At 44.2% G+C, this 26,925-nt stretch overlaps 1 protein-coding gene across 1 annotated transcript; it reads left to right on the top strand.

Moving 5' to 3' along the window:
• Positions 1-706: 706 nt before the first annotated feature.
• On the top strand, positions 707-26,685 carry pole (polymerase (DNA directed), epsilon). The gene is made up of 48 exons (XM_076270232.1): positions 707-1,147; positions 1,258-1,393; positions 1,553-1,633; positions 1,750-1,794; positions 1,877-1,969; positions 2,304-2,458; positions 3,668-3,812; positions 3,906-3,986; positions 4,162-4,269; positions 4,516-4,626; positions 4,734-4,819; positions 4,927-5,046; positions 5,597-5,729; positions 6,116-6,229; positions 6,584-6,796; positions 6,947-7,054; positions 8,728-8,856; positions 9,108-9,210; positions 9,801-9,947; positions 10,241-10,386; positions 10,665-10,813; positions 11,029-11,121; positions 11,258-11,402; positions 11,537-11,694; positions 12,447-12,642; positions 13,066-13,280; positions 13,903-14,005; positions 14,291-14,494; positions 15,656-15,862; positions 16,469-16,681; positions 17,051-17,194; positions 17,309-17,449; positions 18,113-18,266; positions 18,683-18,789; positions 19,245-19,421; positions 19,605-19,828; positions 20,384-20,604; positions 20,998-21,202; positions 21,329-21,502; positions 22,047-22,172; positions 22,278-22,410; positions 22,621-22,822; positions 23,175-23,306; positions 23,760-23,953; positions 24,598-24,798; positions 25,460-25,585; positions 25,701-25,790; positions 25,949-26,685. The coding sequence occupies exons 1-48, from the start codon at positions 1,080-1,082 to the stop codon at positions 26,057-26,059; spliced, it is 6,867 nt and encodes a 2,288-aa protein (XP_076126347.1). The 5' UTR covers positions 707-1,079; the 3' UTR covers positions 26,060-26,685.
• The last annotated feature ends 240 nt before the right edge of the window (positions 26,686-26,925 follow it).

The following is a 26,925-nucleotide window of genomic DNA, read 5'->3' as shown; positions in this document are numbered from 1 at the left end:
GCCAATCAATTCTAATTGTAAGGTACCTTACCATTAATATAAAAGTGTATCACATAATTTTAAGAAGTTGTTAAACCCATGTCAAGAAGCGGCACAAGTGGCACAACGGGATAGGCTAAGGAGGGTGGATGATTAGCGAGGGATAGGCCTATAGATACCCGGTTAGTCTACCAGTCACAACATATCGTGTGAACATATTAGGCTACTGACAATTTGATAATTTAGTTAATAGTTTATATTTTACTGATTACTTGAACTATGGTTAAATAAATGTTACTGGAATAATTTGAGGAATGTTTCATTTGCATGGAACGTGTTGTGTTTCTTAACGCCGTCATGCACCTTCACGTGAAGTAGAAAATCGATTCCTGAGCTTCAGCACCTTCACTTGGGACAGCGCCTTTGTAACGTCGAACGTAAGAGGCAGCGTGTTAAGAAGCTTCCTAAGGGACACTTCGGGGAACACTTAGGAACATAAACAACTTTGGTAAGATATATCTTTTGAGTCTTCTTAGCGCGCTAAGAGTGAGCGTTATCGGGGAACCGGCCCCAGGTGAAATGGGTGAAATCAGAGTTGGCAAAAGTTGCTGTGCGTCCAGAAAAAGGAAATGTGGGCGGGGTTTACTTATCCTCGCGGAAGTTGTCAGCTGTTCTCGCGGCAACTGTAGAGAACGCGCCAAATTCCGACTTCTTTGCGTGAGGACTGTCAACAACAAGTGAACTGAAAATGGATATAACATTTGGGGATTTTATTTAGCCACAGAAAACTGGGCTTTTTGCAAATATGTTCTTCGGAAATAGGGAGCAGTCATTCAAAACAGTTCCCACAACGCAAAGCAAAAACCGAAACGAGGTTTAAACGGCTTTCTTTTGTGCTGTTGTAGCAAGACAGTTGACCACCACAGGTAACTTGGAGCTAGCTTAGCTATTTAATTTTAACGTTACTGTCAAACGTGTGATATCTAACTCACGTTATCTTCCCTACGTTACCTACCAATTTAGATAGTAATTGTTCTGTCGGATAGATATAATTATAATAGTACTTATCTAGGAGTCGACTTCGCCTAAGTTTCTCCAAGATGGTTCTACAAAACAGTGGAAGATTCAAAGCTGACAGAGGAGGAGGAGGGGACCAGGAAAACCAACAGTAAGTTCCCTTGCCAGTTACTGCTGATAATGTTACCCTTTGTTTATATTTTTGTTGTAATAATGACCATGAACCATTTGTAATCGTACATTGTTCCTTGTGTCTTCAAGGGATGACATGTCCGGGCAGTCAGCGGCCAAGCGGCTGGAGCGCAGTCAGTTCACTGATGAGATGGATGCACGCTTCGGCTTCGAAAGGATGAAAGATCCCGGGGAGAAAACGGGCTGGTTGATGAATATGCACCCGGTATGTGCACATTTCATGCGCAGCCCGATGTTTCCTCTATGTAATCATTTATGATGTCCTTGTGCTGGATATATACCGTAGGCCTACTACAAATAAGCATTATGAAAGGGCTCAGTGTATTAACCTCTGATGTTCATGGGGTTGTCTGTGATCATATAGACAGAAATACTGGATGATGACAAAAGGCTGATAAGTGCTGTGGACTATTACTTCATCCAGGACGATGGAAGAAGGTTTAAGGTGAGTCTATTGATGTTAAGTCCGTGCTTAGTGAGTATCCTGGAAGATATAAAACACAAATCCTGTTTTGATATATATATATAAGCATCATAACCAAACATTACTCCTCCTTGCAGGTGGCACTTCCATTTAAGCCATACTTCTATGTTGCTACCAGAAAGGTATGTCTGGAAATCAACAAAATATTTTGTCAGTGTATCACCCTGAACTGGTATGATGACAGGTTTGTGATTTTTGTTGCAGAATTGTGAGCGAGAGGTCATTTCATTCCTGTCAAAGAAGTTTCAGGGGAAAGTGGCTAAGCTGGAAGTCTGCCCCAAAGAAGACCTGGACCTGGTAAGATAGTCACAGTATTAGTACTCATAGTAGTTATAGCACTCATAGTTGTCATAGTACTAATCGGCCTATTGGGAGTAATTAGGGTAAAAGGGTGTAAAATTCTGATAATGTTGCACAATATGCTTTTCTGTTTCAAAACTGTTTTAATAGTTTGAAAATCTCTTCCCATTGTTTTCCTGTAACTATAACATATGTAACTATTTCTTTATTTCATATATATGAATGCCTTGTAATTAACAGGCTTCTCATTAATACTCATTGTCCATGTCCTGTAGTACCACTTCACATGCAGTAATAAGATCTCTTTGATTTTGTTTGTTGCACTTTGTAGGCAAACCATCTGGTTGGACTTAAGAGAAATTATGTCAAGCTGTCCTTCAACACAGTAGACGATCTGATCAAGGTCAAACGAGAGATTGCCCCAGCTGTTCGTAAGAACCGAGAAAGAGAGAAGTCCAATGAGACCTATACAAGCATGCTGTCCAGGTAGGCTACAGTTTCATATCACTGTTCAGGGGCCGTATTCACAAAGAATTTTAAGGCTAAAAGTAGCTCCTAAGTGGCGAATTTAGGAGCAACTCCTAAAAATAATGGGCATGTCACTCCTAACTTTAGGACTCCTAATTTTTTTCACTAAAAGTAATTCACGAAGCATTTTAGACCTACTGTAAAAGTAGCACTTAAGTCTGGGACAGCTTAAAAGAAGTCGAGAGGACTCCTAACTCACTAAGACCTATTCACAAACAGCTTTTTGTGGCATTTCACGTTGCGATGTTTTGAAATGCGTCGCCTATGCGGCAACAGGAGCTTCCAATCGCGAGGGAACAATTTTGCATTCATAAAAGGGATGCAATAACGCCACCAACAACAACCAAAACTACTCATTGTTAACATGTAAATTAAATGTAACGTTTCATTGTTAATCAAATTAAAATGGTCTCCTCTTTGCAAACGTAGGCATAGCCTATGGTGACAGATTAATTTAATAATGTTGCAAAGATACTGCATCAATCCGTAGGCCTATGTTTCATTAGGCTACTAGGCTATTTGTTTTCCCTTACTCTTTATTAATTTAGGCTAGGCCTTTTTATTCAGTTATTCATCATCTTCCGTCCTTCGCACTAGGCCTACTTGTGTAGCGCACACATTCTCAGACCTGTCACCTGTCACTCATCATCGTAAAGGAGGTATTTGGAATCATTCCCGCGTTACAATCATCAGCCAATCAAGGTGGCCACTTCAGTCAAGCTCGTGCATGAGTAATGACGTCATCCATGGCAACGAAGACTAACTCTTAGTTTAGGAGTTGTCATTTTTCCTTACTAAGAGTAGGTCTGAAATGCTTTGTGAATAACTTTTAAGAGAAAACTCTTAGCTAAAATCTTTTAGTGCGATTTAGGAGTACTCCTAGTGGTAAGATAAAAGGCTTTGTGAATACGGTCCCAGGAATGCTGTTTTAGCTACTAGTGACTTAAGCGGTTTGAAGGCTCAATAGACATCATTCACTGAAGACAGAAACTGACAGCTGAAAACTTAAATCTTTGGCCATGGACAGTTAAACATTCTGCTTACTTCTTTCTATGCTTTTGTCCATATACGTTTGGAAGTTTAGAGGAGCTTTTCTTTTGATGGTCTGTAATTTGCCAGTTATGTATCTGGGAAAAGTAATATTGGTATGTTTCTTTTGATTGTCAGTGCATTGGTTGGAGGAAATGTCACAGCAGGGGATGAGGACGGACCGTCCAAGAAGATGGCAGATCAGTTGGATAACATAGTGGACATGAGAGAATATGACGTGCCCTACCATGTCCGCTTGTCCATTGACCTGCAAATCCATGTGGTAAAGACTTCAGTACATTTACTGCAAAGTGAGTTGTAATCATGTGTTATATTACTGATGCCCTCTAATTGCCATTTCTGTTTTTGTCCCAAGGCTCACTGGTACAACGTCCGATATCGTGGCAGTGCCTATCCTCCTGAGATTGTACGAAGGGATGACCTTGTGGAGCGACCGGTGAGTAGGAATAATTACCCGCTCTTTCCCCCCTGTTGGCATAAGTTGGTGTCATTCGCAAACATAACTGCAAACATAAAACTGAGTTGTAGTCAACACTTTTTGACATTTCCCATTTTATCCAGTTAGAAGTTTTGCACTGCTGTGAATTCACACATTGAGTTGTTTTATGCAGGATCCAGTTGTGCTGGCTTTTGATATAGAGACGACCAAGCTGCCCCTCAAGTTCCCTGATGCAGAGTCGGACCAAATCATGATGATCTCATACATGATTGATGGACAGGTTAGCGCATTGTTTTTACATGCTTATGTTGGATGTAACATGATACTGACTGATGTGATTTTTCACATAGATTGTTGTTTCTCGAGGTCACCGAGTACTGTCAGTACAAAACAGTACAGGCAGCTGCAGTGCTACATTCTGGGAGCATGATTATAAAGATGCCTCCGGAGTGTACCACTGTAGCTAGACTCTAGCTGGAGTTCTCTTTAATGATTTCACTCTTAACCATGTCCTCTCACTTTTTAGGGCTTTCTCATTACAAACAGAGAAATTGTCTCTGAGGACATTGAGGATTTTGAGTTTACCCCCAAACCAGAGTACGAGGGACCGTTTACAGTGTTCAATGAGCCAGATGAGGTAAGTTGTTGAGGTGTGCCTTTTGGACCTGTGCGGCTCTTTGAGGTAAACGCTGACTAAAAGCTGTCTTTGAGCTTTGGTCTAAAAGCAGCTGACCTTTGTTTCAGGCTGCGCTTATCCAGAGGTGGTTTGAACACGTCCACGAGACGCAGCCCAACATCTTTGTCACATACAATGGGGACTTCTTTGACTGGTGAGTCGGACATGCCCACCTTGTTTTGTACATTGTTTTGATGTTTTTTTTTTTTTCTCTCTTTTCTATAATGTTAATTGCTGATTTTTGCCTCTGAATCCTTTCAGGCCCTTTGTGGAGACACGGGCGGCGCAGCATGGCCTGAGCATGCACAAGGAGATTGGCTTTCAGAAGGACAGCCAGGGGGAGTACAAGTCCAGTCAGGCCATTCACATGGACTGTCTCAGGTGAGCGATCCCACATATAAGCCATTTGTCATCTTTGGATCCCTCAATGCAGGGCTGTACAGTGCTACATGTAGCACATGCTACAGAAAATATCAGTCTGTGCTATGGATGATTCACTAGATAAGTGTAAAGGTTGTATCAGCGATTGCAGGCCCAAAAAAGGCCCAAACATACAGTAAATGATCACATTCATCTAATCTTTCCTAACGATCCGCTAAAGTGTTTCAACCAATAACCGATGAGATGCGCGTTTAGGAGTGTTTCAATTGCACTGGAGGGAGGGGGAGGGAGTAGCGAGCTAGCTCTCTGTTTTGTTTTAACATCAACAGAAGTGACGTTACCCCGCTATCGCTGATACAACCTTTAATGGAAACTTAATGGAATGCATTTTTGTATTTTTGTGTTCATATCTATGGTAGCACACATAAAGGCTTTTTGGTTTAAGTAATCCATGCAAAGATTTGTTTTTCCCCATATCAGAAGCCAGTCAGTCTTGAACATGAGATTCACACATTCTGAAGTGTAAACGATCCCTCTGCGCTCTTCCCAGGTGGGTGAAGAGAGACAGCTACCTGCCAGTGGGGAGTCACAACCTGAAGGCAGCTGCAAAGGCCAAGCTGAGCTACGACCCGGTGGAGCTGGACCCAGAGGAGATGTGTCGCATGGCCACGGAGGAGCCACAGGTGTGCTGACCACGCCCTCACAAAATCACACAATGAGAGCGCTTGCTGCAAAACATACACAAGAAGCAAAACCTGAATTTCCATTATCATAATAATGTTATGTATGATTAAAACGTTTTCTAGAAAGACAAGCTGTGAGCATATCCTGGCAAATTCTGTAATAGTGCAGTACAAGGTCTGCTTCGACCCTGTTATACTCTGAGGTATTTTGAAGTTTAATAAGCCTAATGCAGTTTAAACTGACTGATATTTACATGGACTGATATTTACGTTGGTTGGTTGGTCGGTCGGTTGGTTGGTTGATTGATTTATTTATTTACAATTTAACACTACAAAGACTGGAAACCACATGAGTTCTAAAATGAAGTAAATCCTTCTTCCCACAGACCCTGGCCACTTACTCGGTGTCCGACGCCGTGGCCACATATTACCTCTACATGAAGTATGTCCATCCCTTCATCTTCGCTTTGTGCACCATCATTCCAATGGAGCCGGACGAGGTAACCAGGACACACTGCCTGGCTAAGCACTCCCTTAACTGAAGCCCCCCCCCCCCCCCCCCCCCCCACACACACACACACACACACACACACACACACACACACACATACACAGAGAGAGCATAATCCAGTTAAGTGCCACAGACAGCATTTTTTTAAACACCAGTGAGTAATTTAATTGATATAACCCATATGGGGAGAATGCATCACTGTTGAGTGTCCATTATCATGTCTGGGTGAGTTCCATTTGTCTTTTGAATCAAGAGGGTGTAATTCACACCATCATTGACTGTCTTGACTGTGTTGTGTGTGTGTTGTGTGTGTGTGTGTGTGTGTGTGTGTGTGTGTTTACAGGTATTACGTAAAGGCTCTGGCACGTTGTGTGAGGCTCTACTGATGGTCCAGGCCTTCCATGCCAACATAGTCTTCCCCAACAAGCAGGAGCAGGTGTTTAACAAGTTGACCAGTGATGGTCACGTGATGGACTCTGAGACCTATGTGGGCGGCCACGTGGAGGCCCTGGAGTCCGGGGTCTTCCGCAGTGACATCCCCTGCCGCTTCAAAATGGTACGGCCCACATAGTTTTTGCAAGAGAGATTTTCCTACATGATTTCATGCTGTGGTCATATATGTGTTTTTAATGTAGTTCATTTTACAATGTTTGTCTAATTTTTATCTTTGTTGCTTTCTTTTGTTTTTTTTTGTTCAAATGGACAGAACCCTGCAGCATTTGACTTCCTCCTTCAGAGGGTTGAGAGAACTATGCGTCATGCCATTGAGGAAGAGGAGAATATTCCGCTGGAACAAGTCACTAACTTCAATGAGGTCACACATGCTACCTTGATCACCTCATAGTTGACTTGATCTTCTGTTCTGATCCTCTAATCACTGATATTTAAACTGTGACCATTATCTTTATTCCATTTATGGCCACAGTAACAGTCATACACATTGCTGCTGGTTATAACATGCAATATGGTCTTTAGAGCAGCGGTCCCCAACCACCGGGCCGCGGGACATTCCTAACCGGGCCGTAGCCTACGACATGAGTTAAAAAAAAATGCATGCAACCTAAACTAAATTTAATTTGCAATAATGTCACGTTTTTACATGGCATAGGCCTATATGCAGTTGTTTGATTGCACGCATGTTTGCATTTTGCAAGGTCTATTTTCTTACGTCTGTCTGTCCCGCCTTCAACACTTTTACATATTGCCTTCAGCGCTGCGCAGCCTCAGGTCAGCTCACTTCACTTGATCAGTTCTTGGCGAACGGTATGTCACACAAAGTTAGCTAAACTGCTAGAATGAGCAACAAAAAACAAGCATCTTTAGCAGGTCACTGGCCAGAGTGTTTGAGTTGAGAGAGCCGCTGCAGAGATTTCTTACAGAAAAAAAGCTGCACATTTTAGTGATGAGGACTGGGTGTCAAAACTCGCTTACCTGTGTGACATATTCGGGTTGCTTAATGACCTCAACCTGTCACTCCAGGGGAGAATGACGACTGTCTTTAAACTGGCAGATAAAGTCGCTGCATTTAAAGCCAAGCTTGATTTGTGGGGACGACGAGTGGACCGGGGTGTATTTAATATGTTCCAAACAGTAGCTAGTGGGGGTTTTGGGAGAGACTGAGGCGGGGCTCTTTCTCTCGCAGCGATCACCTTGTTGCGCTTTCAAATGAGTTTGAGCGTTACTTCCCCATCCTCCAAAGATCCACGGCAAACCAATGAGTGGGTCTGCAACCCATTTGTCAATATCCCAAATAGTCCTAACTTGTCAGCGCAGGAGGAAGAGCAGTTGATCGAAATTGCAAATGACGGTGGTCTTAAGAGTGTCTATAAGGAAACCTCTCTGGCGGGTTTTTGTATCAAAAACAAAGCAGAATATCCCGAGATAGCTGTAAAAGCGCTCAAAACGTACCATTTCCCACCACCTATATGCGAGGCCGGGTTTTCGGCAATGACTGCAACTAAGACCAAATTGCGCAATCGACTGGACATTTCAAACACACTGATTGTGTCACTGTCTTCATTCATTCCATAAGCAGGGCTCCCACTGATTATATTCGTAATGCACGTTTCGTTTAGTTCCCATGTTTTGTTCCCATATTTTGTTAAGCATGTTCACACGTATAGATGTAGCTTCAAGTTGTTCAATAATCATAGTTCATATTGTTCAATTTTCACTTCTTCAAGTTCACGTTTTTCACATGTTTAAGAGATCGTTACCTTCACTGTTCATACATAACTGGATAACTGGAGCTAGTTCTTTTCAAGTAATGCATGCACAACACATATGAAACATGGAACAAACCCCCCCCCCCCCCCCCCCCCGACGGTCCGTGGAAAAGAAATAGGAATCAAACCGGTCCATGGTACATAAAAGGTTGGGGACCCCTGCTTTAGAGGACTAAAAGCAATGTAGTAGTGGATGTTATTCGTACATTACTGGTGCATTACTTTAACAGTGAAGAAGATATTAATCCCCTGGCTTCTACAGGTGTGTGATGAGATCAAAAAGAAGCTGATCTCTCTGAAGGAGGTGCCCAACAGGATTGAATGTCCTCTCATCTACCATCTTGACGTGGGGGCTATGTACCCCAACATCATCCTGACAAATCGCCTGCAGGTTAGCACCACAGTCAAAAACTGCAGTCATAAACAAATTAGAAAAAGCACAAATCATCATATGAAAGTTTTTAATGTGGCTTGAGAACTTTGCTTTTCTGCGATGGTGTCTGAGTTAATATGAGTGTGTGTTAATATGAGTGAGTGTGTGTGTTAATGAGTGTGTATGTTAATATCACTGAGTTAAGATCAGTGTGTGTGTGTATTTGTTTGTCTCTTGTTTCTTTTCTCCTTACTCCTCCTCTCCATCAGCCCTCTGCCATGGTGGATGAGGCCATCTGCGCTGCCTGTGACTTTAACAAACCAGGGGCTAACTGCCAGAGGAGGATGACCTGGCACTGGAGAGGGGAGATCAGTGAGTGATTTATGTGCAGGCAGACCCAGACCCATGTTAATAACCACTGGAAAATGAGTTTTGAATTATTGAGATCTCCTAAAGGGTTTAATGATTTAGGACTGCTGCCTTATCCGATGGTTGGTGTGATGGTGTAAAGGCAGCAATGCTCTGTAGGGACTGAAGACTTGCACGGGCCTCATTGAGTGATGATTACATGTGCAAAACAATGTATTAGGTGCAACAGATCAGGTTTTGATGATTATGCGTTCAATGTGTTTACGACGTACAGGTACAGAAACTGAAGGTCCACCAAATACGAAGGAGCCCTAACCTTCTTATTCATGACCTGGGATGTGCAAATGTGGGTCTTATCAGACCTTACTAGACAGTTTCTGTAACAGGTTTTCCTTTCACCAACTACTTAGGTGTAGAGAGCTCAAGTTATTAATTTCTTCCAGCATTTAGTGAGATATTTACATGAATGCTTGTATGGTCGGGTTACCCCAACATTCTGATTCTATTGCTAGTAAACTTGTGAACATAGTCCTTTATTGGTGTTTCAGCTGGGGGAAAAAATCAGCTCCTACGTTTTTGCTTGTCTTGTTCAGTGCCAGCGAGTCGCAGTGAGTTTCATCGCATCCAGCAGCAGCTGGAGTCCGAGAAGTTTCCTCCTTTCTTCCCCAACGGCCGCCCGCGGGCCTTCCACCAGCTCGACCGAGAGGAACAGGCTCGTCACGAGAAGAAACGTCTTGCCGGTGAGTAGCGCATCTCACACTTCCTTTGTATTTTTCTCCACTGTTCCAACTCAGTGGTACATCCAAGGCTGATTAAGTGATAAAGCGCTGCTATTAGTGTTAATAATACATGGTGTATGTCTCCTCCTCATGTCATCTGTGCTTCTATTATTGCTCACATGTGGAAGGTGATCAAGTCAGGCAGTTGGAGTTGAATAGATGGAGATTGTTTCGATTCGAAACGGGATTGTAAATAAATGTTTTAGATGCACGTGTGCATGATTGTTTTGTCTTTGTCTGCGGTTTGTCTCTAGATTACTGTAGGAAGGCTTATAAGAAGGTGCATGTCACAAAGCTGGAGGCGAGAGTCACCACAATCTGCCAGAGGGAGAACTCTTTCTATGTGGACACCGTCCGAGCCTTCAGAGATCGCCGTTATGAGTTCAAGGGCTTACACAAGGTAGCCTTCATTACAGCACATCTGGGTTGACCGTGAGGCCTTTTCATGCGTAAGACTATCAGGTCTTTGCTCTCATCCTTGCAGACACCATACTGCTTTCAAAACAGATATACTCTAAGATCTAAGTTGTTAAACACTTAACAAGTTATTCTCAAAGCGTTTTTGTCTTCTCTGCATTGTCATATAAGATAATTAATGGTGTTGATGGGGAACATTGTAGCTCAGTCATCCTCATCAGATGTTAAGCTGTCACTTGTCTCTCATGACTCTCTTTCTAGGTGTGGAAGAAGAAGCTGTCTCAGGCTCAGGACGCAGGCGATGCCGCCGAGGTGAAGCGCTGTAAGAACATGGAGATCCTGTACGAGTCTCTGCAGCTGGCCCACAAGTGCATCCTCAACTCCTTCTATGGCTATGTCATGAGGAAAGGGTATGGATGAACGAACGCACACGCACACACACACATACACACACATATATATACACGCACGCGCACATCTATATACACATGCGCGCACACACACACACACACACACACACACACACACACACACACACACACACACACACATATATATGTATACACATACACATATATACACACATAAAGTTCAATCTCATGACTTGGTCCTCTGTGCTCTCTAGAGCTCGTTGGTACTCCATGGAAATGGCAGGAATTGTGTGCTATACTGGAGCCAACATCATCACCCAAGCCAGGGAGCTCATTGAACAAATTGGGTAAGACGTTGGTCCAATCTGGCTCAAGAGCACCATGCTCAGGATGCTCAGTGGTCCTAAAATACTTACTTTACGGCCCGTTTCCCGCTCATTGTTGTCTTGACCCCTTGACCCTCGGTTCTGCTTGGTTCTGCAGGAGGCCTTTGGAGTTGGACACGGATGGAATTTGGTGTGTTCTACCCAACTCTTTTCCTGAGAACTTTGTCATCAAATCAACCCATGAGAAGAAGCCCAAAGTCACCATCTCCTACCCGGGAGCCATGCTTAACATCATGGTTAAGGTAACCTGACCTATATCATCGATAATGTTTTGGTTTGACAAAGCACAGACTTTTGTTTTGAGTTTTATTAGTACTACAGGTGTTAATGTTTTTGTAATGATTGTTTTTGTTTTGTTTTGTTTTGTTTAATATAGGAGGGCTTTACCAATCACCAGTACCAGGAGCTGGTGGACCCGGCCAACCTGACCTACGAGACGCGCGCTGAGAACAGCATCTTCTTTGAGGTGGATGGGCCTTACCTGGCCATGATACTGCCCGCCTCCAAAGAAGAGGGCAAGAAACTGAAGAAAAGGTAAGACTGAAGAAATAAACAAAATTAATTTAGTGTTTATATACAGACTATCCCATGAGCCTCCGCATGGATGGCAAAGTGTTATTATAATTAACACCTAGCGATATCAATGGCTCTCCATACAGTAACTCTGGTTAGATGGTGTTCCCATTTATTGCGTATTTTAGTCTTGACATAAAACAAACCCGGTGCTGGTGGTGATATTAAATAGTGCTGTATTGCTGTAAGTGCGTGCTGTAGTGTGATGGCGGCATATTGTTGGCAACGGCTACGGTAATAACCGTATCTCCCCGACATCCACACCTTCTGCAATTAACCTTCAAGCACTGTTTATATACGCGTGTTAACCCACATGACCAACACCCAGTGCATTACACCCCCCAGGCTAAAAGAAGTAAAACCAATAAACCCACAAATAAAGGTGACTATATATAGGTCCTACAGTTTATTATGATAGGGATTCATGTTACTACTTGTCACTGTGTCTGTTTGTGTAGAGGGATCTCTTAAAATGTGAAGTGATCCATTTCTCATCAGATAAACTCAAGTGACAAAGTTATAAACTTCTTGGCAAATAAACTTGGCACACCTTACATGTTCTTTCAGTAGAGTTCCTCCTTGAGCTGACGTCTCCCTGTATTCCAGGATAACGGGGTGTTAAGCCCCCTACTGCTTTAGGGAATCAGAGATGCTTGCCATGAAATCGTGCCTTTAACAGCTCATGCTGCATCACCTGCATCTCTCCTCCACAGGTACGCTGTGTTTAATGAGGACGGCTCTCTGGCTGAGCTGAAGGGCTTTGAGGTGAAGCGTAGGGGAGAGCTGCAGCTCATCAAGATCTTCCAGTCCTCTGTGTTCGAGGCCTTCCTCAAGGGCACCACGCTGGAGGAGGTCTACGCCTCAGTGGCCAAAGTGGCCGACTACTGGCTGGACGTTCTCTACAGCAAGGTGCGTTTTCTACGCTTTACTATCATATGGTGTTTGGTGGTGAATTATCATAATATTCAGTGTTTCCCACAGAATTAAATTCTATTTGTGGTGGTAGGTTTGCAGAATTAACTTGAATGCAACAGTTTTTCACACATTAGCGCAGCGTGGTTATGATGCTAACCAGATTTAAGCACAATTTAGTAGAACTAGTAAAAATCATTGTGTGGTGGTCAGTGTTGATATTGTGGTGGGCCGTTACAAATAAGTCAATATATGGGAAACACTGATATTATTCATAATGTCTCCACAATTCTTAATATGCTGTTCTCTCATTAATACATGATTGTAGTCTTCCTTGTCCTAGATAGATGCAGTGATGAATCATGTTAGTTCCTCATTCATCAGTATGCCCCTGTGGTCCTTACCCCTGCCCTCCTGTAGGCTGCCAACATGCCGGACACTGAGCTGTTCGAGCTGATCGCTGAGAACCGCTCCATGTCTCGTAAGCTGGAGGACTACGGCGAGCAGAAGTCCACCTCCATCAGCACGGCCAAGCGCCTGGCGGAGTTTCTGGGGGACCAAATGGTGAAGGACGCGGGGCTGAGTTGCCGCTACGTTATCTCACGCAAACCAGAAGGCTCGCCCGTCACTGAGAGGTAGATGGAACCTCTGGTTAACAGACTGGATTATTCCAACAACGAACTGAAAACACACACGCATTATGATTAATTAAATAATTACACCAAAGCTACACTGGGTGCGCAGCTGAAGTACTCCGTTTGCAGACCATAAAAATAGTTTTAGAAGACTAAAGGTCTAATTTTTTTGAACGTACGTGCCACTATCACGTATGGTGTAGCCAGTTCCATTGATTACAGTGGAAGCTAATTGTTGCAGCAGACAAAACACGAACGGAACGCTTCAGTTACGTGCCCGGTGTAACCTCCCTGTTTAATCTTCTTTGAAACATTACAGAAACTGAGTTCCTTAGGGGGCGATCAGACAGGACGTGGTTTTTACCGCTTTTTTTATTGTTTCGTATTGGCAGCAAGCGGTTTGCGCACTGCTAATGCTCCCAGAGCACCTCAGGTTCTTTTTTTGCCTGCTGTACCTCGCGTTTTTATGAAAACATAGTGCGCCTCGCGTTTTTATGAAAACATAGTGCGCCTCGCGATTTATAAGCGGCAAAGCATGTCCTGTCTGATCGCCCCCTTAAATAGTCTTTTGTTTTCAGACTGAGAACTGTTCTGCAATTCTTTCTTCTATCTTTTCCTGCAGGGCCATACCTTTGGCTATCTTCCAGGCAGAACCTTCAGTCAAAAAGCATTTCCTGCGCAAATGGCTGAAGATGCCCAGTCTTCACGAACTGGACATCAGATCAGTGAGTTATGGCATATCTTCCACAAGTTACTAGTCTAGGCTGTCTGCAAAGCTACAAGACAAAAATGTGATTATGTTAACAAACTAGTATAAGTAAAGTTGGAACATTGTATATGTACAGTATATGTATATATATATCCTGTAGCAATCAGTTCAGATATATAGCTTTATGGAAGGTATGTGTTTTTAACTACATACACTTTTTTGAAAGGATGTCTTTGCATTAGTACCCACAGAACAACCGTGCCTTTGTAACCTTCCCCTTGCGTCTCCTAATCGCTCGCAGATCCTTGACTGGAACTACTACATTGAGCGTCTGGGCAGTGCCATCCAGAAGATCATCACCATCCCGGCGGCGCTGCAGCAGGTGAAGAACCCGGTGCCCAGGGTGCGCCACCCCGACTGGCTGCACAAGAAGCTGCTGGAGAAGAACGACATCTTCAAGCAGAAGAAGATCAGCGAGCTCTTCACCAGCGAGGGAAAGAGACAGGTACCCAATCAGTGCTTATCTCTCATTTGTGTCACACAAATGCACAATCATTTTTATTTATTTATTTATTGCTCTAGAGAAGTGGTTCTTAACTGGTCTGGCTTTGGGACCCACAATTTCCCATGTTCATTAAGTCACGACCCATATATCTTTTTACTGATCAAGCCATAGACTGTATATATAGAGCAGTCTATGGATCAAGCCAACAGATGCGGTGAGCGAAATGCCTGTAGGCCTACTTGTTTGGAACATGCTGATGTTTGGCATTACATTTGTGAAGTACTTGACAGGTTTGTCAGGTTGACAGGTGTTCTTTGTTATGAGGCATTTTCTCAAGTTTCCAGCAATTGTGAACATGGCACACTGGGGTTTCTGCACCATTTTGTCTCAATTAAGTCTATTTGAAATGGGCGATTTCTTCTTTTTTTTAACACAAGCTCCGCAACCCACCCAGAATCGTTCCGTGACCCACTTTTGGGTCCCAACCCACCAGTTAAGAACCACTGCTCTAGAGGGGTCGCCAAAAGTTTTAGAGGGGTCACATATGATTTGCAAAGGCTGCCATTGACCTAATTCCTGTGTTTACACAGCCTACCTATAAGAGAAGACATTTTCTGCCTTTGCTTACAATGCCCATCTCACAACATTTCAAAACCAAATTCCGCCGATTAGAGAGGAGGTCGCCAGACTTGGCCCATGTTTTTTGGAGGGTCGCCAGACAAAAAGCTGCTCTTGAGCATACCAGTGCTCTAGAGCAGTGTTTCTCAAAGTGTGGTCCTGGGACCACTGGTGGTCCGCAAGCTATCCCAAGTGGTCCGCAAGCAGAAGTGGTAAAAAATAATATAGATGAGTTGTTTGTAATATTGAACCAACTTGTATGTAAATCCAAACAGTTCTACAACACTGCCTATGTAAGCTACACCAATTTAAATCATATGAATCCTCTGACACAATAAGCAAGGTGGTTCAGTGAGTAGGCCTATTGTGCAATATACTGTTGAAGTAGATGAACTGTTTTTTTTAGCTAGGTGGTCCGTGAGGTTTTTTTATTGGTTAAGTGGTCCTTGGTCTGAAAAAGTTTGAGAAACACTGCTCTAGAGCATACATCTGTTTGTTATGAGGCCCTGACCACTCCCTCCCCCACACCCTGTGCTGTCTCAGGTGGCCCAGACGCTGGAGGCCGGGGAGGCCGCGGACATCGAGGACTTTGGGAAGCCCCCGCGGCCGCTGCAGCCGGCCATCCTCATCAGCACCAAGCGCAAGCGCGTGTCCCAGGGGGAGGAGAGCCAGGCCGAATCCCAGGAGCTGGAGCTCACGCAGTCCTGGAGGGAGATCCTCGGCCCGCCGCCCCCCAGGGGACCCTCAAAGGTGAGGGGGACACCCATGTGGTTAGATAGGGGAACAGACTGCTTCCCAGCGCCCTGGGCCATCTTGTGTGTATGTAGCATGCAGATTAGATGTATATCAGTATACCGGTATTAGAGTGTTTGCCTTTGTTGTGGATTGCTTTTGTTACTTTGGAAAACTCTTGTCTAAATACATATTCCAGCCTTACTGAAATCAATGCCCTTTTGGTCCCCAGTGAAAGTTTATACTCGCTTTCATCCACAAATAGGCCCTGTGTTGTTTTTAGATCAGAGTTTCCCTTTAAGATTACAGATTCTTGAAGTTCTGATAGGAAATCGCTTAAGAAAGTTGTTAAGCCTTAAGCCTAATGAAGTTGTCTGCCAGTCTATTCTACCATTGAGAATAGTGTAAAATTGTGGCAGAATGCTGGTTGCTTGATTGTGTGTGTGTGTGTGTGTGTGTGTGTTGTGTTGTGTGTGTCTGTGTTGTGTGTTTGTGTTTGTGTCTGTGTGTGGTGTTGTGTGTTTGTGTGTTTGTGTGTTTGTGTGTTTGTGTGTTTGTTTGTTTGTGTGTTTGTGTGTGTGTGTGTGTGTGTGTGTGTGTGTGTGTGTGTGTGTCATGATTCAGGAGGAGCTGCTGGTGTGGCTGCGCTACCATAAGAAGAAGTGGGAGCTGCAGATGCGCCAGAGGAAGGAGCAGCGTAAGAAGCGGCGGCTGGTGGACGGCGAGGCCCACCCTGCAGGGGGCGGCGTGATCCGGGACGGCCCCACCACGGCGCTGGGCAACTTCCTGCGCAAGACGGCCCGCAGCATGCTGGACATGCCCTGGCAGATCATACAGGTCAGACAGAGCAGTCATGCATACAGTACATACACACACACACACAACCAGTCAAAAGTTTGGGGTCACTTAGAAATTTCCATTCCATTATAGACAGAATATCAGTTAAATTGTTTTTTTAAATCAGGGCAGCAGTTTTCAGATTACAATATGTGCTTACATAATTGCAAAAGGGTTCTCAACTGTTGTAGAAAGAAATGGATGATCTTTAATACAATATCTACATTGCCCATTATCAGCAACCATTCATCCAATGGTCCAAAGGGATATTCTGTTTACTAATCTGATATCATTTTAAAAGGCTAACTGAGAAAACATTGGAGAACTGTTTTGCAATTATGTAAACATCTGTGTTTTCTCTCCTTTTAGATTGCAGAGACCAGTCACCCAGGCCTGTTTAAGCTGTGGGCAGTGATAGGCAGTGACCTCCACTGCATGAAGCTCACCATCCCCAGAGTCTTCTATGTCAACCAGAAGATCCCAAAGCAAGACGAGGGACCCACATACAGAAAGGTTTGCCTTCCCTTAAAGCTGGAATAAATAAATGTAGCCTCTGTGTATGGATAAGCAAAAGATGGTGTATCCATTGTGAAAATAAAAAATAAGTGAACTGTTGCCGTTTTGCAGGTGAACCGAATCCTCCCCCGCTCCAATGTGGTGTACTACCTGTACCAGTACACGGTCCCTGAGGACATGTACCAAGAGCACATCAACGAGATCAACGCCGACCTCTCAGCTCCTGACATCGAGGGAGTGTATGAGACTCAGGTACAGTGCTCTGTACTGTTGTGCAGATGAATAGAGAGAGGCACGTCGGTTCAGATTATACAGCTTCACTACATGGACCGGTGGGCACACTGGAACCTCAGCTGGGCTAGTCATTTGTAAACTTGTAGACAGGCTCTAAACCAGTGGTCTCCAGCAGATAGTGTAGGTAGGCAGCGTGGGTGTGTGTGCTTGTGTTTTTGTGTGTGTGTGATCTGCGGTGCAAGCCTATCAGTCGGTAAAAGATGTAATGCCGTTCTCCACAGCAGTCTACAAACAGAGAAGGTAAATTACCTTAAAGTTCAGTCTGCTGCTTTTGGGTGGAAATCAGCTACCTACAGACATGCTGCTACTCCTATAAATATAAAACATTGGTAGCTCTCGGCCACGTTCATTTAGTCAAAGTAGCTCACAGAGGAAATATGGTTGGAGACCCCTGCTCTAGACATTGTAATGTTAAAATAATACCAGCTTTACATGCGTTGTTTAATCTCTGTCATGTGGTAATTGAGGACAGTATGTGAGCCATGTAGACCTGTCACCTTGTCAGTGACTCTTCCTACAGTATTTGGATCTTATTTTCCTTGCCTGCCTTTCGAATCCAAATAAAAGCATTTAAATGTGGACAGTTGGTTTTGCTTTAGTCTGACCGTTTCCGTTCCTCAGGTTCCTCTGCTGTTCCGAGCGCTGGTGCAGCTGGGCTGTATGTGCATGGTCAACAAGCAGGCCGTGCGTGACCTTGCCGGCCGAGAGGCCGACACTTTTGACCTTGAGCACCTGGAGATGAGATCACTGGCTCAGTTCAGCTACCTGGAACCTGGTAAGGGATTGCACACAGTCGTATTGTATTGTTAGCACATTTTGTGAAATTGCTTTCTTGACTGTTCGATGTGAAATACTTCCAAGTTTGTTATTACTTTTATCTTGCTTACATGCTTTTTGTTGTTGTTCTGAAGTGTTTTTCCTCTGTGGATTATTTTGCAAGGAGTATTGTGAAGTGCTAGCTGTAAAGGAGTATTGTAAAGTGCTAGCTGTAAAGGAGTATTGTAAAGTGCTAGCTGTAAAGGAGTATTGTAAAGTGCTAGCTGTAAAGGAGTATTGTAAAGTGCTAGCTGTAAAGGAGTATTGTAAAGTGCTAAATGTAAAGGAGTATTGCAAAGTACTAGTTGTAAAGGAGTATTGTAAAGTACTAGATGTATTTGCTGAAATGGCCTCTCTGCTGATGTGTGCTCCTAGGCAGTGTGCGTCACATCTACCTGTATCACCACAGCCAAGGACACAAGGCGCTGTTTGGCCTCTTTATTCCGTCTCAGCGCAAGGCCAGCGTGTTTGTGCTCGACACGGTGAGGGGACATCTCTCTTCTGCTCTCTCTCTCCCTGAGCCTCACAAAGCCACGCAAAACAAGTGTCTCAAACGTTCTGTCTCAAAAGGGTCTTTACAAGGTGTACTGAATGTTTGGAGCTGACAACAATAAGTTGAAAAGAAGGTTTCTTTTTATTAGATTTGTTTCTTTATATCTCAACAACAGCAGCTTAATCCTACTTAACGCCTTGAAGGTTGGAGATTTCTTCAGTGATTTGGTGTGGTAATATGATGTGCTTGGTGGGAGCACCTTTATGCATTTTGAATTCCTACCATTTTTTTCTGGAGGTCCAGTTTTTCTTCTCTATTTGGCATGGAAGGTTTGCGTTTACATGCATTGCAGAGAGTCTGCACCCCTGAAGATGCATTTCCTGATGGGATATCTGTATTTTACTCATCTCTGTCTGTGTCCACTCCTCGGCTCGTCGGCTGCAGGTGCGCAGTAACCAGATGCCCAACCTGAGCACCCTGTACGGGGCAGAGCGCACAGCTCTGCTGGAGAAGACCAGCGAGGACCTGCTGCCCCCCGAGAAGCACCAGTTTGAGGTGCGGGCAGAGAACGACGCCAAGGCCATCTACAGAGCTGTGCAGCGCATCCTCCTCAACTACAAGGTACCCACCGTCACTCTTATGCTTTTCCTAATATACTCTATACACAACATATGATGTACATAGATATTATTCCTGTCGGACCTGACTATTGATATAAAAGCATAGAGAGTGGGGTAAAAATAAAGGATTCATTTTTGGATGCTGGAACACTGTCTGTGTGTGTGTGTGTGCGTGTGTGTGTAGGAGGAGCGCCGTGGCCCTACCCTGATCGCGGTGCAGTCCAACTGGGAGCTGCGGCGTCTGGCTGCAGGCATGGCGGTGCTGGAGGAGTTTCCGGTGGTGCCGGTGCACGTGGTCGACGAGATCAACTACAGCGTGCTGGACTGGCAGCGCCACGGTGCCCGCCGCATGGTCCGACACTACCTCAACCTGGACAGCTGCCTCTCGCAGGCCTTCGACATGGCCAGGTGGGCACCCCCTCCGCCCCCGTCCTAACGTTATGCTGGCTTTGTGTCATGCCTCTTTCACTTTCACTTTCACTTTCAGCCATGCAGTTTTGTAGCCAACCAGATGTAGGGCAGTCGTTTGGGAAATACACATACATTTATTCATTTAGCAGACGCTTTTATGCAAAGCGACTTACATATGTCAATTACATTATAAGAGCCATTGTGCCCAGAGTGTCTTGCTCAAGGAAGCTGGGAATTGAACCCACAACTTTTCTGGCTACTGCATGCTAGCCCAGCTCCTTAACCACTAGGCTACCACCGCCCAAAATACTTACAGAATGATCGTGATGTACTTCTGGTATGAGAAATGGTTGTTTATGTGCAATCAGAGCAGGTCTAGTGCCTGCTCCCTAATTCTGAACACCGTGACAGCTTCACAGTAAATATCACAAAGTTCTTAAAGGCAACTTGCAAATATCATGAAAAGGCAACTTGCAACTTCTCAATTAAAGCACACTTGCTTATCTGTATGCTTCCCACCAACTTACCTGTGTCTTATTCTCCCTTCTCCAGGTACTACCACCTGCCTGTAGGTAACCTGCCTCAGGACGTGTCCATCTTCGGCTCGGACCTGTTCCTGGCGCGCCACCTGCGCAAGCACAACCACCTGCTGTGGCTCTCACCCACTGCCAGGCCCGACCTGGGGGGCAAGGAGGCGGACGACAGCAGGCTGGTGATGGAGAGTGATGACCGCGCTTCGGTGGAGATCAACAGCCAGGGCTGCTACTCCACAGGTGACCCACAGGGCTACTGTTTATTCTGATCCAGTACATGCACTACATGCAGTTTCATGCACTACATGTGACCCTTTTCATTTAGAGGCAGGCTGTAGGCAGAGCTGGTGTCTTACATATTCAAATAGCCACTTAATAGCTTCGTTGGTTATATGGTTCCACTTGTGTTTTTGTAGAAAGGGTCTGTGGACGTCTTTTTCTTGTTTAGCTGAAATCGAAGAATTAAAATGTTTGTAAAAAATGAAAGTTGAAATGACTGAATCAGCATCAATTGTAATTGAGACACATATTCTCCCTGTCGGAGCACTTGTATTTGTTTGGCCACTGAGTGGGAAAGGCCCTCTTACACTCCTAATTCTAAGCTAACTTCAAATTGCCCATGATCTCCAATAGTGTGTGTGGAGCTAGACATCCAGAGTCTGGCGGTCAACACCATTCTGCAGTCCCAACACGTCAACGACATGGAGGGTGGCGCCAGCATGGGCGTCAGCTTTGACGTCATCCAGCACGCCTCCCTGGAGGAGATGATGACGGGCAACCAGGCCGCCACCGCTGTGGCCAGCTACGACGAGACGGCGCTCTGCTCCAACACATTCAGGTTGGAATGAGCTCATTCTCTCATTCTCATTCATTTATATTGTTACTTTTGCAGTGATGGTTTCATATTGGGCCCTCTAAATGGGCTACGGTCTGTCTCTCTTTGGTGTCTGCCAAACGTTGACAGGATCCTGAAGAGCATGGTTGTTGGTTGGGTGCGCGAGATCACACAGTACCACAACGTCTACGCCGATAACCAGGTGATGCACTTCTACCGCTGGCTGCGATCACCCAGCTCTCTGCTCTACGACCCAGCCCTGCACCGCACCCTGAACAACATGATGAAGAAGATCTTCTTGCAGTGAGTGCACACACAGTCTAATCCAGAACCTTCCCAACTTCTAACACAATTCATGTTCATGCTGTCCCATCCTGTCCACACTCCTGGAAAGTTCATGGAAGAAGGTGACGTAACATTTGCTAAAATGCAGTGATGACTATATATAAGTATAAGTATATATACTCTTTTGATCCCGTGAGGGAAATTTGGTCTCTGCATTTAACCCAATCCGTGAATTAGTGAAACACTCAGCACACAGTGAACACACAGTGAGGTGAAGCACACACTAATCCCAGCGCAGTGAGCTGCCTGCAACCACAGCGGCGCTCGGGGAGCAGTGTGGGGTTAGGTGCCTTGCTCAAGGGCACTTCAGCTGTGCCTACTGGTTGGGGTTTGAACCGACAACCCTTCAGTTACAGGTCCGAAGTGCTAACCAGTAGGCCACAGCTGACTAATACTGATAAAAACCACTATGAAGGTATCTATCGTGCTGTTAGTGTGCCTATGTGAATTTATCTCCAGGATGGGTTTGTAAGAAACTGTAACTGGCACTGTTCTTCTGTAGATTGGTTGCTGAGTTTAAACGGCTTGGCTCCTCTGTCGTCTACGGGAACTTCAATCGAATCATCCTCTGCACCAAAAAACGACGCATTGACGACGCAATCGCTTATGTCGAGTACATCACAAACAGGTCTGAAGTCCCAACAGCCCATTTCTAGATCTTTGTGGTGTAAAAAAAGGTAAAGATGTTAGGATTTAAATGTGTTCTGTTTCTCTGGCCCGTCTGAAACGTCAGCATCCACTCCCGGGAGATCTTCCACTCCCTCTCGCTCACCTTCTCACGCTGCTGGGAGTTCCTGCTGTGGATGGACCCAGCCAATCACGGAGGGGTGAAGGGCAAGCTGCCCTCCAGCATCCTCTGTGGAGAGGTAGATATTCACACTACAAATGTTGCATCTACACAAGCGAACATAGGACTGTGTAGTCTATTAGATAGATAGAGATAGAGAGATAGATAGATACTTGCACCTCAGTGGTGTTATGTGAACTACCATCCAAACGTGTGTGTGTGTGTGTGTGTGTGTGTGTGTGTGTGTGTGTGTGTGTGTGTGTGTGTGTGTGTGTGTGTGTCTTTGCAGAATGATGGTGGTAAGAAGAAAAAGGAAAAGGGCGAGGGGTCAGAGGAGGAAGGCAGTGAGGGCGAGGATGAGGATGAGGACGAAGAAGAGGTGGGTGATGGGGAAGACGATGTTGAAGACCTGATTGAGAGCAACTGGAACATCATGCAGTATCTCCCCCAAACGGCGTCCTGTCAGAAGTACTACCTGATGATCATCTCGGGTAATGTCTCAACTCTCACTGCTGTTGACAAGAATTTCATTTCACGCTCTTCTCATCTTTGGCTTTGATCTTTCATTTAGCCAATCCAAGTGTCCGTTATTCGTAACTGTGCATTTTAGAATACGTAGAGAATTTAGTGAGCTTGACCTTGTAAAAAATGTAATTGATCTTGTAAATGACCATCATGTAAATGACCATGAAATAGTTTTTTAAGTAACAACATTTAACGTTGCTTGGTTCAGTTAACTTTTCAGTTTTTGTTCATTTGTCATTTTTTGTGTAGGTTTCTCTATCCCTGATATGTAATAAACAATTTGGCCTTTTACACTGATTTGTGATTTGTTCTCTGTAGCCTATATTGCAGCTGTCTATCACAGCATGAGGGAGGAGCTACGGCGCAACGCTCCAGGGGCCACGCCCATCAAGAGGCGGGGCGGAAGCCAGGTCTCTCAGCAGGCAGCAGGGGACAGCAACTCCCTACCTGGTCAGTCAGGGTCCTCATCATTCACCAATACTTTACATATGGTCCATACTCATACACACATTTAATTTGATCAGAGCACCTAGATTTAGACACAGCATAAAACTTAACAAGTATTTTATTTTTATTTTTATTTCTATAACTGATGTATGTATGAATTGATATAGGAAGTGTTAGTGTATGTATGTATGTATGTATGTATGTATGTATGTATGTATGTATGTATGTATGTATGTATGTATGTATGTATGTATGTATGTATGTATGTATGTATGTATGTATGTATGTATGTATGTATGTATGTATGTATGTATGTATGTATGTATGTATGTATGTATGTATGTATGTATGTATGTATGTATGTATGTATGTATTGATATAGCAAGTCAGTGCGTTATGGTGAAAGTTGGTGTTAATTAAGCCTGTAATAATCCCTCTTACTGAACTCCCCCACAGGCATGATCAGCTTCTCTCAAGAGTACGTCTCAGGCGAGCTGACCCAGAACTTCTTCACCATCACCCAGAAGATCCAGAAGAAGGTGATGGGCACGCGCAACATGACCCTGCCCTCCGAGATGTTCCCCGCCCTGCCCGGCTCCCACCTGCCCCTCAACAACCCTGCCCTGGAGTTCATCAAATACGTCTGCCAGGTGAGCACCTGACATGTAAACGTACTGCATGCATACATGTACGTCATACACCTATAATGGGGACAGTGGTAGCATAGCAGCTAAGGAGCTGGGCTAGCAAGCAGTAGCCTGAAAGGTTGAGGGTACAATTCCTGGTTGCCATAGTTATGCCCTTGGGTCAGGCACTTAACCTTGAGTTGCTCTGGGGAAACCAGCGCTTGTAAGAATTGACATGTCCATGTCAAGTCGCTTTGGATAAAAGAGTCGGCCAAAATGAGGAAGTAAAAGTAAGTACATCCTCTGAGGATGCACCTCTGAAGAGATCCAGCCCCTTTTTCACAGTAATGCCGTAGGAATTTTAGGATGGGACTAAATTTGCAAATCCACAAGCAGCCAGGCAGCTACAATGCTACACTCTGGGGGCATAAACATGGGGGCTCATGAACATGCCCCTAGAGTGTAGAGCTGTACCTTGAGTAACAGAGATCTATGTGAAAAATGGCAGGATTTCCGCTTTAAATATGTCTAAAACAGGAGTGAAGATGCTGTTTTTAAGCATAAAGAGTAAGCATCTTATATCTGGTGCTCAGGTGATAGATGCTCTAAGAGTATGACATTTCTGTGGGCATGGCTCTGGGTTATACTGAAGTGCGTTGTCCTCTCAGGTGCTGTCGTTGGATGGCAACATCGTGAACCAGGTGAACAAGCTGAAGCGAGACCTGCTGAGGCTGGTGGACGTGGGCGAGTTCTCAGACGATGCCCAGTTCCGTGATCCATGCCACTCGTACGTCCTGCCAGAGGTCATCTGCCACCACTGCAACTTTTGCCGTGACCTTGACCTGTGCAAGGACCCTTCCATGGCACAGGTCAGTATATTGTGTGTTTTGCCCTACTCTGTTCAAGGTACAGAAAACTACCACCAGGAATAACTGAAAGGTGGGACAGTCTTTGAAGGCCAAGCAGAAAATATACCTACATAGAAACAAAATTATTTTTGTGTGTTTGTGTGTGTGTGTGGGGTGACATTAGTTCACAGTCACAAACCTGTAACATATGCAGCCAAATGCATATGTTTGCCACAAGGAGTCCCCAAACCTCAGAGACTGAATGTAACTATTACTGAAATCTGGAAAATACTACCATTTCAGAGAAAGCCCATCTCAGTAGCCACCAATTTCAGAACAGTGAAAGTTGGTGAGCTTTGGAAGAGCGACATGCAAACAGCATGATGAATTTGAACACTATTTAATGGGAAGGGCAGCAATACAGAAACTGCATCTGTTTAATCAGATTTGAGTCATATTTTTATAGTTTTTTATGAGCGGGTATTTGTATTTGAGGACTTTTAGATGTTGTTGCAGTTGTTTATTCTTCCATGGTAAAAAGGCAGTCTGGAGTGTCTTTGGGAGTGTTATCGATCGTTTCCATACCATAAAGGGAAAAAAATCTATCTAACTAATCCTACTGTATCTAAAAATCTAACTAACTAATCCTACTGTATCTAAAAATCTCATTTCCACTCTGTAGGATGGCACTGTCCTGCCACAGTGGTTCTGCTCCAACTGCCAGGCCCAGTACGAGACGGACTCCATTGAGATGGCGCTGGTGGAGGCCCTACAGAAGAAACTGATGAGCTTCACCCTGCAGGACCTGGTGAGAGACTGACACAGACGATGCCCAATATGATCTCCGCATATTGCTGTCTCTACTTATAACCACAGTGTCCAATTCCCAATGATCACCCTCTCAACCTCTGTCTTTTTATCAGGAGTGTGCTAAATGCAAAGGAGTGAAGGAGGCCAACATGCCTCTGTACTGTTGCTGTGCTGGCGATTTCAACCTGACTTTCACAACCAAGGTCAGTGGCATAATGCATCAAACATCTAGAACTTAAAACGTATCCAACGTCTTAAGTGCGTCTAACATCTAACACTTAAGACGTCTACCATTTTATCATCAAAAATCTCCCACATTCTTTGGCTGTCTTGTTGATTCCTTTGCTTCCTCCCCATCTAGACCTTGTCTGAGCAGATAAGAGTGTTCCGGAACATTGCGGGTTATTACAAGATGGGCTTCCTGCAGGAGACCATCGACTGGCTGCTTCTCATGAGCCCCCAGTTGGCCTAATGTGACAAAATCCCTATTAATAGAAACTGATGGTGATTGATGTCTGGGTGTGCACGTCGGTGTCTTGTTCTGCAGATGTTATTGTTCCGCAGGCTGTAAATATCACAACATGGAGAAATTGTACATAATGCATGACCGAGGGAAGCATTGAAAAGCATTTGAAGTTAAAACATGAAAACACTTTTATTATGAGGATCTCTAAAATGAATAATGGACATTTTTGCAAGGTGTGTTTTTGTGATTTTTTTTGGTAATAAATTGTTTTATATTTATAAGCATGTACAGTGACAATCTCTTCCCACTGGTGTTGTCGTCTTGTATGTCTGCGAAACCGTAATACATTTTGATTGTCTTATTGATCGCCTGGTGAGTGGTCCCCATTAGCAGCAACAAGACAAAATTACGGGTAATTGGTCTCTAATGTTCCTCTGTAATCTCCTGAATCAGCAGCTGGCAGTTTTTATAAGGTCATCGGTGCTCTTGTTAGGTTTGTTGCTTATTGCTTAATCATCAGCATACAATCTGTTTGGACCAACACATTTTTCCCCATTGCAGCACAGCAGTTGATGTGATCATAGACTACCTAGCCCTCACACACCACATATGTCTACTTTAGTCCCTCAAAAGCTTGTTACAGTGCCTATAAGTATCCCCCCCCCCACAGGATATTTTCCATTTTATTGATTTTATTTAAATGGACAATAATTTTTTGACAAGAATTTACAAAAGACCCTATTTAATATTCAAGTGAAAATAGATTTCTGCAAAGTAATGTCAATTAATTAAAAATCTTATGTAAAATAAGTGGTTGCATAAATATTCACCCCCCCTTAAAGTGACTAACCTATTTCAACAGTGGTTCAAGT

Source organism: Alosa pseudoharengus, unplaced genomic scaffold, assembly GCF_046254945.1.
Source record: "Alosa pseudoharengus isolate Yale_2024_CS ecotype anadromous, Long Island Sound unplaced genomic scaffold, YU_APseudo_1.1 YU_APseudo_1.1_scf_6, whole genome shotgun sequence".
NCBI lineage: Eukaryota > Metazoa > Chordata > Actinopteri > Clupeiformes > Clupeidae > Alosa > Alosa pseudoharengus.
The sequence above is the reverse complement of the archived record's forward strand: the minus strand, read 5'-3'. Positions and strand labels throughout refer to the sequence as shown.